The sequence below is a fragment of the Diadema antillarum genome, unplaced genomic scaffold (assembly GCF_040938485.1).
Source record: "Diadema antillarum isolate AM-2024a unplaced genomic scaffold, OU_Dant_1.0 seq00000348_RagTag, whole genome shotgun sequence".
NCBI lineage: Eukaryota > Metazoa > Echinodermata > Echinoidea > Diadematoida > Diadematidae > Diadema > Diadema antillarum.
The window spans coordinates 1280224-1292164 of record NW_027271358.1 but is presented as its reverse complement, the minus strand read 5'-3'; the positions used below and the strand labels follow the sequence as shown (position 1 = coordinate 1292164).

Sequence of the window (11941 nt, the reverse complement as noted above, 5' to 3'; positions counted from 1 at the left end):
GGGGGGAGGTCAAAGGTTATGTACTAGATAATGATTACTGTTCTCTCACATCCTTGATGAGAGTTAAATTAGGTGATACACCAATATACCAACTCTCTTAGAAATACCACAGGTACAGTACTATATAAATAAACACTTCACTATCCATTCATTCTTAAATGAAAAAAGAAATACTGAGACAGTTCCTTGTGATGAATCTATTTCTCCTTTGCTTACATCACTTTACTTCATATCTTGCTAACTCTTTAGACTTAAGCAATTAAAACAATGTTTTTAAATGACCAAGGTGACACATTTCCATAAATTACATGAAAGCAACATCTTATTGCATGTTCTTTCTGACCTTGTGGAGATCAACTGAACGAAGAAGTTCTGACTTGCATGTATACCTTACATCTGATCTTCCACTTGGTAACCAAGCAATAAATAACCAACATTTCTGTTGTTTCAAGATGTGAGGACACGATTATCATTATGACACAAATCTAGGTAACGCTCTATGTGTCTCCCTCCACGTGGTCTGTGTTAGAAGATATGGTTTAACACATTGACCACCATACATATACTGTATGTACTGTTTGCAGGATGATCACAGCCATTCCTTTAACCTCTCATCCCCCTCCTTGCCATCACGTGTGGACAGAAGCAAGCTCCGCCTCTTCCGTCTCTGCAGAAAGATGTGAGCTGGCTGTTCCATCTTCCTCCTTCTCTCCCTCCTCACCCTCAGTTGTGCCAATGGCCATGACTTGTTGCAGTTGCTAAAATGGAAGATGTCAGTTAGAAATGGCATAGGTGGGAGTAAGACAGTCTTGTCAGAAGACAGATACAACCATCTACTGGTGCTGATAGGACAGCACGACACAGCCTTGTGACCTGCGAATGAATTACTTCCATTTGTCTACATCATCACATTTTCTTGACTTGTTAAAAGACTGCATAAAATTGCCTTGTAATAATCTGTGTGAAAACATGACAGCAGGCTTGCTTACAAGTTGTCAAACACAGCAATTTACCATTTCTCTTTTTCCATTAAATTTGAGAGAAATTGTGAGGTAAATAACATCAACTTGCATCCATGAAAGAGGCCTAAGACAATGTCTCATACTTGAGTGTATGCGTCATACTGTCAACCTTAGTGTCACCCTAGAGCTATCCTCAGACAGGAATTAGATCAGCAGACTGGAGTGAAAGTTGGATACAGTGATGGCATCTTGTTAAGAAGATGACAAATGGCACAAGAAGGAGACATAAACACCGGTCACCATGTGCACAGGGTTTAGAACAGGCCCCTATACACACATTATGCATCACTGATCTGGAGTAGATCATTTCATGTTGTGAAGCCAGGATCCTAACTAACAGTCAAAGGGCTATCTCTGATTCCCAGAAACCCTAAACAACTAAAGACCTCTGCGTCCTACGTAGCATTGGTCCACCACCCAGCAGACTAGCAGTGCTATATCACAGAGTCTGACTTCCCTACCAAATCTTCAATCCCAAACCTGTTTGTATGAGACTCAAACTGGGCACAGCTTTTGAATACCCACTCTGTCAACCCCAGTCAATGATAAAAGGATAACCCTACGGTCATCTTCACCTAGTGAACAGCTAAGATAAAGACACATAGATTTGATGAAGAAGTGGGATGTCCACGTGGTCAGATTGGCTGTGATTGTGGGACAATCTAAATATGGACTACCAGCTGGTATATCATCATCTATGTATTTCTAGAGATCTTGAAATTTGGAATGTTCCCACAGTAAGAGGCTAGAGAGAGGTCTGGCTAATGTGGGTTTACGTCCCAACAAATTCTAATATGAAAATGAAATGAACTGGTAAACATGTGCAAGTGAATGAGTCCTCTTCAAGAAATAGCTCATCCAAGAAGAATTTGAGACATCACGAACACTTAAGACTGAGAGATGCCCAAAGCCCAAAGCTTGATCACGTGTGTAACACTGGACTGGAGAAGTGCAGTGACCTGAGAGAAAGGGAAAATCAACTTACCATATCAGTGAGATTGGTCAGGTTGGTCAGTGAGCCATCGGACACTACCTGCAGCATGGTGTGGTTGCCCACAGCAGCCTTCATAGCGGCTAGAGCAGCATCACGATTGAGAGCAGACACCATGGTCACCTGACGTGTGTGCCCATTGGCATCCTGGAGTATCAGTGTCTTTGGTTGGTTCTAGAATAAGAGCACGCCATTAACAATGAGGATATGAGAAACTTCGTGGGTCACGCTTTTAATAGATATCTACAATGACTGATCTATTACTTAGCATATTGTTCAATGTGGTACTACAATGAATGCACAGATAAAGACGTCAATCTATTATCCATATCATCTACTTTTGAAAAAAAAAAAGGACATATCATGATGTGATAATTTAAAGTCAGAATAGAGTGTAGAAATTACACAAAATCACAACTGAAAAAAAAAAGCATAAAAAAAAATGTCGGGAAAGAGGGCAGTATGAGGACATTAAATCTTAGTGAGGGAAAGAGGGCAGTACGAGGACTTTAGACCTCAATGAGGGAAAGAGGGCAGTATGAGGACATTAGACCTTAGTGAGGAAAAGAGGGCAGTACGAGGACATTAGACCTTAGTGAGGAAAAGAGGGCAGTATGAGGACATTAGACCTTAGTGAGGGAAAGAGGGCAGTATGAGGACATTAGACCTTAGTGAGGGAAAGAGGGCAGTATGAGGACATTAGACATCAATGACGAAAAGAGGGCAGTATGAGGACATTAAACCTTAGGGAAAGAGGGCAGTACGAGGACATTAGACCTTAGTGAGGGAAAGAGGGCAGTATGAGGACATTAGACCTTAGTGAGGGAAAGAGGGCAGTATGAGGACATTAGACCTTAGTGAGGGAAAGAGGGCAGTATGAGGACGTTAGACCTTAGTGAGGGAAAGAGGGCAGTATGAGGACATCAGACCTTAGTGAGGGAAAGAGGGCAGTATGAGGAGATTAGACCTTAGTGAGGGAAAGAGGGTAGTATAAGGACATTAGACCTTAGTAAGGGAAAGAGGGTAGTATGAGGACATTAGACCTTAGTGAGGGAAAGAGGGCAGTATAAGGACATTAGACCTTAGTGAGGGAAAGAGGGCAGTATGAGGACATTAGACCTAAGTGATGGAAAGAGGGCAGTATGAGGACATTAGACCTAAGTGATGGAAAGAGGGCAGTATGAGGACATTAGACCTTAGTGAGGGAAAGGGGGCAGTATAAGGACATTAGACCCGAGTGAGGGAAAGAGGGTAGTATAAGGACATTAGACCTTAGTGAGGGAAAGAGGGTAGTATGAGGACATTAGACCTTAGGGAAGGAATGGGAGCACTGGGCAGTGTAGAAGATATACTTTGGGGTATGATAGCACAAGATCTTTACAAGGGCATCTGCAGATATGATGACAAGAAAGCAGAATGAGGGAGTGTATGAGTGTTACATGAAAGCATCTTGATAATATCGCGTGCCTTGCACTCCTTACCAGTGCTGTAGTCTGTACTCCATCTGTGAGAGTAGGCGTGACTAGGCTGCCTGCAGAGGAACCTGGATTGCTGAGTGTTACCGTGGCAATCTGATACTCTGATTTTGATTTCTTACTGGGAGGAGATCCTAGAATTGACACTATGTCTGGTCTGTCACCTGTTTAACCAAAGTAAGACCAATCAAAGACATGCAGAAATAAGTCATCTGTCAACCGAAGTCATGATTTTATTACAATATAATGGATTGCAAATGTATTCCCTGGTCTTCAGATGAAGAAATTAATGTGAACTCCAAAGCTGGAATGCACTGGCTTATGTCCTATGGTATACCTATCACTGCAAATATTCAAGACTGGGGGAACTCATAATCAATGTACATTTACCTTCAATAATCCTTCTTTCCTTGCAAGGTACAATTATAAATACTTCTATATTTAGGGTATGTGTCTTTGGAGGCATCATGAGCATCAGGTAAAGGGACTTTGGAACTAATAAATGAAATGTCCACATGTGTATTGCGGCATATGATAATTTTGGTCACACTGACCAATACATCATGGTACTTCTCATGTCACTGTACTTTCTTACAATGTAAACCTCACCCTGAGTGATGGCTATCTCTAATCCATCAACGAGGGCGTCTTCCCCATGTGCCTGCCGCTTGTGCATGGCCAGTGTGGAGATCTGCCGGTAGTTCTTGCCACAAGATGAACACATGTAGGGTTTAGAATGTGTGTGAACCACATGGTGCTTGTACAGGCTTGAGTATTCTGTGAAGCGCTTGCCACAGCCAGCAACAGTGCACACGTAGGGTTTCTCACCTGTAGACAAATGATGAGAATCAAACAGAAAGAGTGAAGGAGTTGTTAAAGAGACAACATTATTATTATCAGCTAGTCTCACATTTATATTCAGCAAACCTTTGTTTCTCACAAAACCATCATGAGCTATACCGTACAGTGAGTTACTAACTTGTGTAGTAAGGACCTAAATTGTGGATTACATTAAGTTGACATTTAATGTTCACTGTGTTCTTTATCCAGATATTTTCACAATATTTTCATAAGTGACTTTAGTAATATATGAAGTGCGACTGTTCACATAAATAAGTGACAACAGTTCTAGCTTTGATGAAAAGGGCAAGCCTTTTTCCAACAGTTCTCTTTAATTTCTTCACAAATCTTGGCAGTGCCAGTAGATGGCACACTCAATATAAGACAATTGCTATGCTGCTGATCAATTATCAAACCTCTTAACTTGTTCAATTTCCTAAACACTAAATGGCAAGTGTGGAACAGACTGTGTTTCTGAAGCTTCATGGATGATTTAACTTCAAGTGAAACACATGACTTTTTATTTTCTTTTATGTCAAAGGCCCAAGGTTAATGTAGTACTGTTAAAGCTCTTATTTTAAGGAGGGTTTGATTTTTGCAAATTTCACGAATCACTGTTCTGTTGGGCTGCAAATTTAACTGATACAAAAATATTGCTAATGGACAGGCATTAGTGCCTCTATGATAGCCTTGGTGGCAAATCACGAAAATACCTTGTTAAAATGTCTGTGACCTCCTAATTCGTGAAAATATCTGTACATGAAAAAAACACCTTTTACAGTATGACATATCTTCTATGGTATAAAAAAGAGCCACCTGAACAAATGCAGTACACAGGAAGGTTAAATGAAAGTATATCAGGTTTTGAATAGGATTTTGATAAAATTTGGTGAGCTGGATGCAGACTGACCTGTATGAATCCTCATATGGTTCTTGTAGTTTGTGGCACTAGCAAAGGCCCTACCACATCCTTCCTGAGGGCAGATGTAAGGCCGCTCCCCTGTGTGGGTTCGGATGTGCACCTTGCGGATATTAGATGTGGTGAAGGCCTTCTCACAACCCTCAAATGGACACTTGAATGGTCTCTCACCTGCCAGCATAAAAAAGTGAGTCATGAGAGAAGTTTCTTCTTGTCCTTGAAAGGTTAGTATAGATTTCATACTCCATCATTTCTACAACAGATATACGGTACACTATACAAATGCTGTGGATCATCATCATCATCATTTGATTTTGCCAAGCTGAAACCCAGACTAAAACCTTCTATATCTGCACAAACAAACAAACAAACAAACAAACAAACAAACAAACAAAGATAAGATACCAATTATCTATAAAAGTTTAACATTCAATAAAAAAAAAACAAAATCAAGCATTATTTCTCATATACACACAATGTTGTCAGAATTCTAATGCAGACCAAACTACAAAAGGCATTGATGAAAATTGAAACTGGGTTATTATACTTCTTCCAATGAAAACGGGTTGAGAGGTCAGGATAGTCTTTCATATCAGAATGATTATCAATGTAACTATAATTGAGGAACATAAAAATACATAGAAACACACTTTTACAAGTTTGGCAAAAATCTTTAATGCAAGGACATAATTACTGCAAAACTTTATTCTTTGATAAAGGGTGGAGGGACTGCCTGACTACCTGTGTGTGTTCTGGTGTGTTTCTGCAAGTCTCCTGATGTCTTGAACCCTTTACGACAACCTTCATGTGAACATCTGTACGGTTTCTCTCCAGTGTGAACACGTGTGTGACTCTTCAAGCCATAGCCTGTAGCAAATGCCTTCTCACAACCAGGGTGTTCACATTTGTATGGTTTGACGCCACTGTGTGATCTCTCATGAACCTACAAAATATATAAAACAACTCAACTTACAACATCAGGTCATACAATATGAAGAAAGGCTTTAACAAAGATATTGCAGCTAATTCATACTTTTTCAATGGCTCTCAATTAAACAACCTACGAAGTGTGTACATCAAATGGTTTAGAACAGAATATAACACATTATTACAATGCCATGTCATATACATCTAAATATTCAAACACCTTTTTTTTTGCCCTTAAATTAATACAGCCATGTGATAACCCTGCAACAATGCAATTTACAAATCCTTGGTGTTGGGAATAATCAATAAGGTAAAAATCATTCACAAAAACACTCAAAACTTGCCTACAATTCATTTGTTTTCTCATTTTATTTATTTTTTACTCATCTTGCACAGACTGAAGCACAGTTCTAACAACCTAATCTCAAAGTCAATGAAATCATGCATGTTCAGTCAAACGTCTCCTTTAGAGACTAACTGGAGATACAGTCCGACCTCTCCTATCCGGCCTCCCTTCATCCGGATCTCTGTATCATCCGGATGCGATCTCTCTCTTTTTTTTCTTTTGGTTAATTGTATAATCATGGAGAAAGGGGGGATTTCAAACTCAAACAAAATTACTACACAAGTTCATATGAATTACATGCTATTCTCAACATAATTGCCGTACATTCACATCTAATTTTCATCTAAATAACATGCATTCACACATTCACTAACCCCCCCCCCCCCCCCCCCCCCCCCCCCTTCACAGCAAGAACATGGACATAGAACTTTTCATTAAATCAGGGCACGGCCCCTACAGGCGATCGTTCTTCGGCAGCTGCATGTATCAAACATTGAGTCTCCCATATCTGGCCAAATCCCTTATCCGTATTAGCTCGGTTCCGACATGTCTGGATAGGAGAGGTCGGACTGTACAAAGTCTTCGCTAAAGATATTAGGGCTCGCTGTTTGCTCAGCTCCCCCCCCCCCCCCCCCCCTTTCTTTATCCCTCTGTTGTTCCTTATCTTGTTTGATGTTGCCTCCCTATTCATCCTTTTCCCTCTATGGTTGCCCCCATGGTCCTCAGGATCATTACTGACCCTCCTCTGCCTTTTGTCTTTCCGCCCTCCTGCCCTAATCCCCCTCCCTTCACTTGTTGGGCTCCTTGCCCATGACCTCCTACCCTCTCCTTTTGTTTTCTTTGTTTTGTGTCCCTAGCCTGTCCCTGACTGTTCTTGTTGTGTGAAGTCCTTATAATATGTGATTGCTTTCCCTGCCTGTTTGTCATTTTGCCTCTGACGAAGACTCTGCTAGGATCGAAAGCTCAGGCCCCTTTTGACTCTATTTTAACCCACTGGCTCGCCACTATTAGATAAGCAGTTTTCAGCAGCTTTTTTTTTTCTTGCTACACTAAAGATAAAGAGACAACAAACCTTTAAATGATGAGATGCTGTGTACATCCTGCCACATCCTTCATGCCGACACTGGAACGTCTTGGTTGTTAGTACCTCCACTTTGTTAGGCATCACTTGGCCTACAGATCCTACTGTTACTCTCATTGGCTGATATTATACCAACAAAGAAAGCAAAGAGCATGACACAGGGAGAGATAATGAAGGGAGAAAGGGAGAAAGGGACAAAGGGGGGGGGGGGATGGAAAGAGAAAGGAGACAAGAGGGTAGTGGACGTGAAAAACCCTTTCATGAATTCCCATGTTACAATGTAATGCTGCCCTGTGAAACAATTGTCTTAATTCGCTCTTCACCTTGTAATTGAAATTAAAAACTGCACTTGTGTTTTTTGATAATATCTTGTTATGCAGTTTGCACTGAAAGAAATACATCACATTAATGTGAATAACATAAAAAAAACATGTACAATATGGAAATGTAACAAAAAGCACATTTCTCTTCACACATAGTTTAGTACATGATAAACACAGCTTTCCTCTCTCAAACTGAAGTTATGTCTCTAATGAACCTTGTACCAAAGGGTTCCGTGACATTTGCTCCCATGAAATACTGGCACACTAAGCCAAACATATATTCTACCAACAAACATAACCTTAACCCTAAACCTAATCCTAACATCAAACTAAATCTAAAACCCATCACAACCCATACCCTATTAAGGGCATAATTTACAAATTGCAGATGAAACAAAAACCCAGCATAAGTGCTTTAAAATAATTCTAAAATGTGAGTTAGGAATAGAAACAACCACTGTAAAAATTTGAATCCATGTAGTTGATGTTAAGTATATTGAAATACACAAAATGTGAACAATAGTTATGATAAAAATGTTTCCAGACGAAACTGTCTACAGTTATGGTTTAAAAAATACTGATACCTCCTTATATTCTAGGCTTTATTGTGAAAATTTCATATGGTAGGGTGTTTTACGATACAACAGACCTACACAAATGCATCAAATGTGATATCTTGAACATTTTTAAAATTACTGCTCCCAAAGGTAATCAGGACCTTTTAAGTCTTTGGAGAAAACAAGACCGGAGCAAATTGTCACAGGAGTGAATGTTGTGTCACTGTACCAATGACACAAACATTATTTTGAGCTAAAGTCGGCGATGAAAGGGCTCACTTGTAAATCACTTACTGATGTGAAATCATGCTCTCCTGTTGTCAGCTGCAAAGCACCTCCTCCTTGCTCTCCAGAATTCTGCATTAGAATGATATCAACTCATTGATCAAGAGTTCAAATTCTATCCCAGTGAAAAGGAGTCCTTATGATATGACTACATGTATGTAACACATGATACATTACAATTATCATGCAAAATGCAACAAATGTGTGTTGTGCAATATTGATATTCATTTAAAACTAATGAAAATGAAAGTAAACTGGCTATTAGTGTGTACCACTCTGAACATACTTCAGAGGTAATCTAAACATTCCTATCTGAAGTGTGATGATTAGTTAAACCACTATTTAACATAGTTAGGCATATTAAAGAATATATTGTAACACGGTCGTGCAGAGAATATATGTACATCAGTCCTTTCAGCATGGTAGATCATAAAAGCAAATACCACCTGATAGTCAATACTTTATGCATTTCACTGTATCAAGTATTATTGCAAAATATTTACAAGATGGTGATCATAACAAAAATGTACCCCAGTTCAGATTGAATGGATTTGACAGTAGTCACATAAAACAATGACTCTTGTATACTTTTTTTTCTTTTTTTTTTTAAAGGAGGGGATTCACTTAGACTACTGGTGAGGCTAACCTGAGCTGCATAATGTTCCAAAACATTGAGTGAGCTTGCATCCATTGGGTCATCTGAAGAAAAGGCACCTAGAGTGTGGAAACCAATGACAAGGATAATGTGGTAAAAATGTTGTGGATAGTGAATCACATCATTCACTTGGGTCCCATGTGTTCAGAACTGTTTCCTTTATAATAAACTAGTTGTCATGGAAAAGCACAAGAAGACTGTAACAAGTATTAGGACATGACTTGTTCTTTGTTCTTCTGTCACTATGCAGTCCAGTTCGTGCTCTACACACATTATTGCACAGGGGACAGGGCATCAAGGTCTACATTCTAAGACAATTTATGTCCTAAATATGTTCAAATACTGTCGTGGAAAAACATGTTAGGTCGAGGGTGCTTTACATAGGGTAATCAAGGGCATAATGTCTGCTAAAGCCCTTTTTACACTTGTATTTCTTAACCCCGGACTTTCTCTGACCCAGGACTATCGTTAGTCCCGTACCAATTTTTTTAGCTTTTTACACTCGCCAATTAGTCCCGTACTAAGCTCTTGTCCGGGGCAAAGGGAAAATTGACCTTTTTACACTCGTATTTCTTAGTCCGGTACTTTCCAAACCACATGAATATTCATGATTACGCTGTGCACTGTACATGTACACGCACGCACCGGCAGCACTTGATTACCTCGTTTCGGTGCTAGCACCGCAATTGCGGTACTAACCCTGCTATTTTGCAGGGCCAGATAGTACAGGATTATCGGTGGGGCTAGCCCACTTTGGCAAAAACGAGTGTAAACAGAAAGTGGGCTAAGGATAGTCCCGTACCAACGGTGGGGCTAAGGCCCCCCCTTAGCCCCACCGTTGGTACGGGATTAAGCAAAAATTTACAAGTGTAAAAAGCCCTTACTATGGCATCTTTGGATGCCCCGTAAGATAGGTGTTCTTGTTATGTAACTTTGCTTTTATCGATTTCATTATTGTTAATGGTATTGCACTATACTCATCAATTGATAATGAAATAAAAATATGAATACTTCTCTTGTCTTCTTCACTGACACACAAGTTTGACTGCATGAAACTGCAGGAATCCTAAAATGAGGAATTCTTGACATGACTATAAAAGTTGCCTTGCATCTTAAAACCTCAAACTGCCTGGTTCAGTGTTAGACTGCATCACAAGCTATCATTGCAATAAAGTAAAAAGCACAAATCATGGACAGATCCATAACTACGACATTGCTTACTACAACACCTATGGAGGAGACTCATAAATGAATAACAGCTATCCTTTACTTGACCCTTTAGTCACAGAAGAAACAAACATACTTTGAGATTGGTCAAAATCAGTGACGTGCGTCTGAATCAAGGCTGTTGTTCCATCTTCAAGCTGCACAGCTTGGACACTGTCACCATCAACTGGAATAAAGAAATGACAATTAGTGTAGTCATTATTATTTGTAATGGCTGGTAAAGGCACTAACTATTGTGGGTTTAACAGGTCAGGCAAATACTTCATATAGAAACAGGAATTTTACAATACAAGTTGTCTTTATCAGTATCATTTACAATCATCACAATAACAACATTACACTGTTTAGTAACTCTGTAGTGAAGTTGACTTGCAGTACAAGTGCAGGTGTGATATGGGAAGCTGACACTCCAAAAGAAAGATGAGATTAGGTAGGTTACGGGAAAGAGATAGAGAGAGGAGAAATGATTGTGTTAAAATGATTTGTCCTCACAGCAATGTCCAATATCACATCGTACTTGACCCCTTTAAGAATTAAAATTCTATGACGGAATGAATCCTACAGAAATGGCTGGTAAATTTTGGCTAAAATCACAAAGGGAGAAAATTTCAATGTCAGTAAATGATCTATCAGGGCAATAGAGAGACATTGCAAAAGAGTCAAGTTAATGAAGGAGCTGTAAAATCTCTCTTTAACTATCCCTCACTTGTTCTCATGTGCCTATCAAAATTGGTTTGTTTGCATAAATAACATATAAGAGGAGTTTTGTGCTCTAATATGAAAAGGAGAGAAAGTCAGCTTTTCTGATATCCTTATTGGACTGCATATTGGATCTTGGACGAATGAATGACATTGAAGCTGTCTAAAACTTATTACACATCAAATTTTTATATGATATGAAGCTTGGTCGCAACAAAAGGCAACCTCAGACAAATCATTGTATACAAATTTTAGCAAATCAGGAACCCTGGTGATACAAGACTGCACTTGATGCTTTCTGATTGACTGTGGCATCAAGGTGCATGATACTGAAATCTCAGTCACTCAATCCAGTTTGTGACCATAGTATTTCTTTTGGCAAGATGCCACACCTTTCTCACCTTTAGCGTTGGTGCGCAGGATGTATGCTGTAGACCCATCTTCTAGTTGCACTGCTTGACTATCTTCAAACCCTAGGAACCAACAATGCCATTTTAAACATTCACATTAATTTTTGCACAGTAGCATTCTCAGACATTTAATTCCATTATTCCAGTGTTTAACATTCAGTTTCATTGTTCCAGAGTCCATCCT

The 11941-nt window shown here is 39.5% G+C and overlaps 1 protein-coding gene across 2 annotated transcripts in view; it reads right to left on the bottom strand.

Moving 5' to 3' along the window:
• Window positions 1–589: 589 nt before the first annotated feature.
• Window positions 590–11941, bottom strand: part of LOC139731008 (uncharacterized) — a 34185-nt gene continuing 22833 nt past the window's right edge. For both annotated transcript variants that reach the window (XM_071641883.1, XM_071641884.1), the window contains exons 5-15: window positions 11749–11820; window positions 10725–10814; window positions 9413–9480; window positions 8776–8838; window positions 7593–7721; window positions 5989–6190; window positions 5239–5418; window positions 4098–4316; window positions 3495–3652; window positions 2008–2187; window positions 590–758 (exon numbers count right to left, since the gene is read on the bottom strand). In XM_071641883.1, coding sequence (XP_071497984.1) covers window positions 630–758; window positions 2008–2187; window positions 3495–3652; window positions 4098–4316; window positions 5239–5418; window positions 5989–6190; window positions 7593–7721; window positions 8776–8838; window positions 9413–9480; window positions 10725–10814; window positions 11749–11820 — 1490 coding nt within the window. In that variant the 3' untranslated portion in view covers window positions 590–629. The remainder of the gene's footprint in view (window positions 759–2007; window positions 2188–3494; window positions 3653–4097; window positions 4317–5238; window positions 5419–5988; window positions 6191–7592; window positions 7722–8775; window positions 8839–9412; window positions 9481–10724; window positions 10815–11748; window positions 11821–11941) is intronic.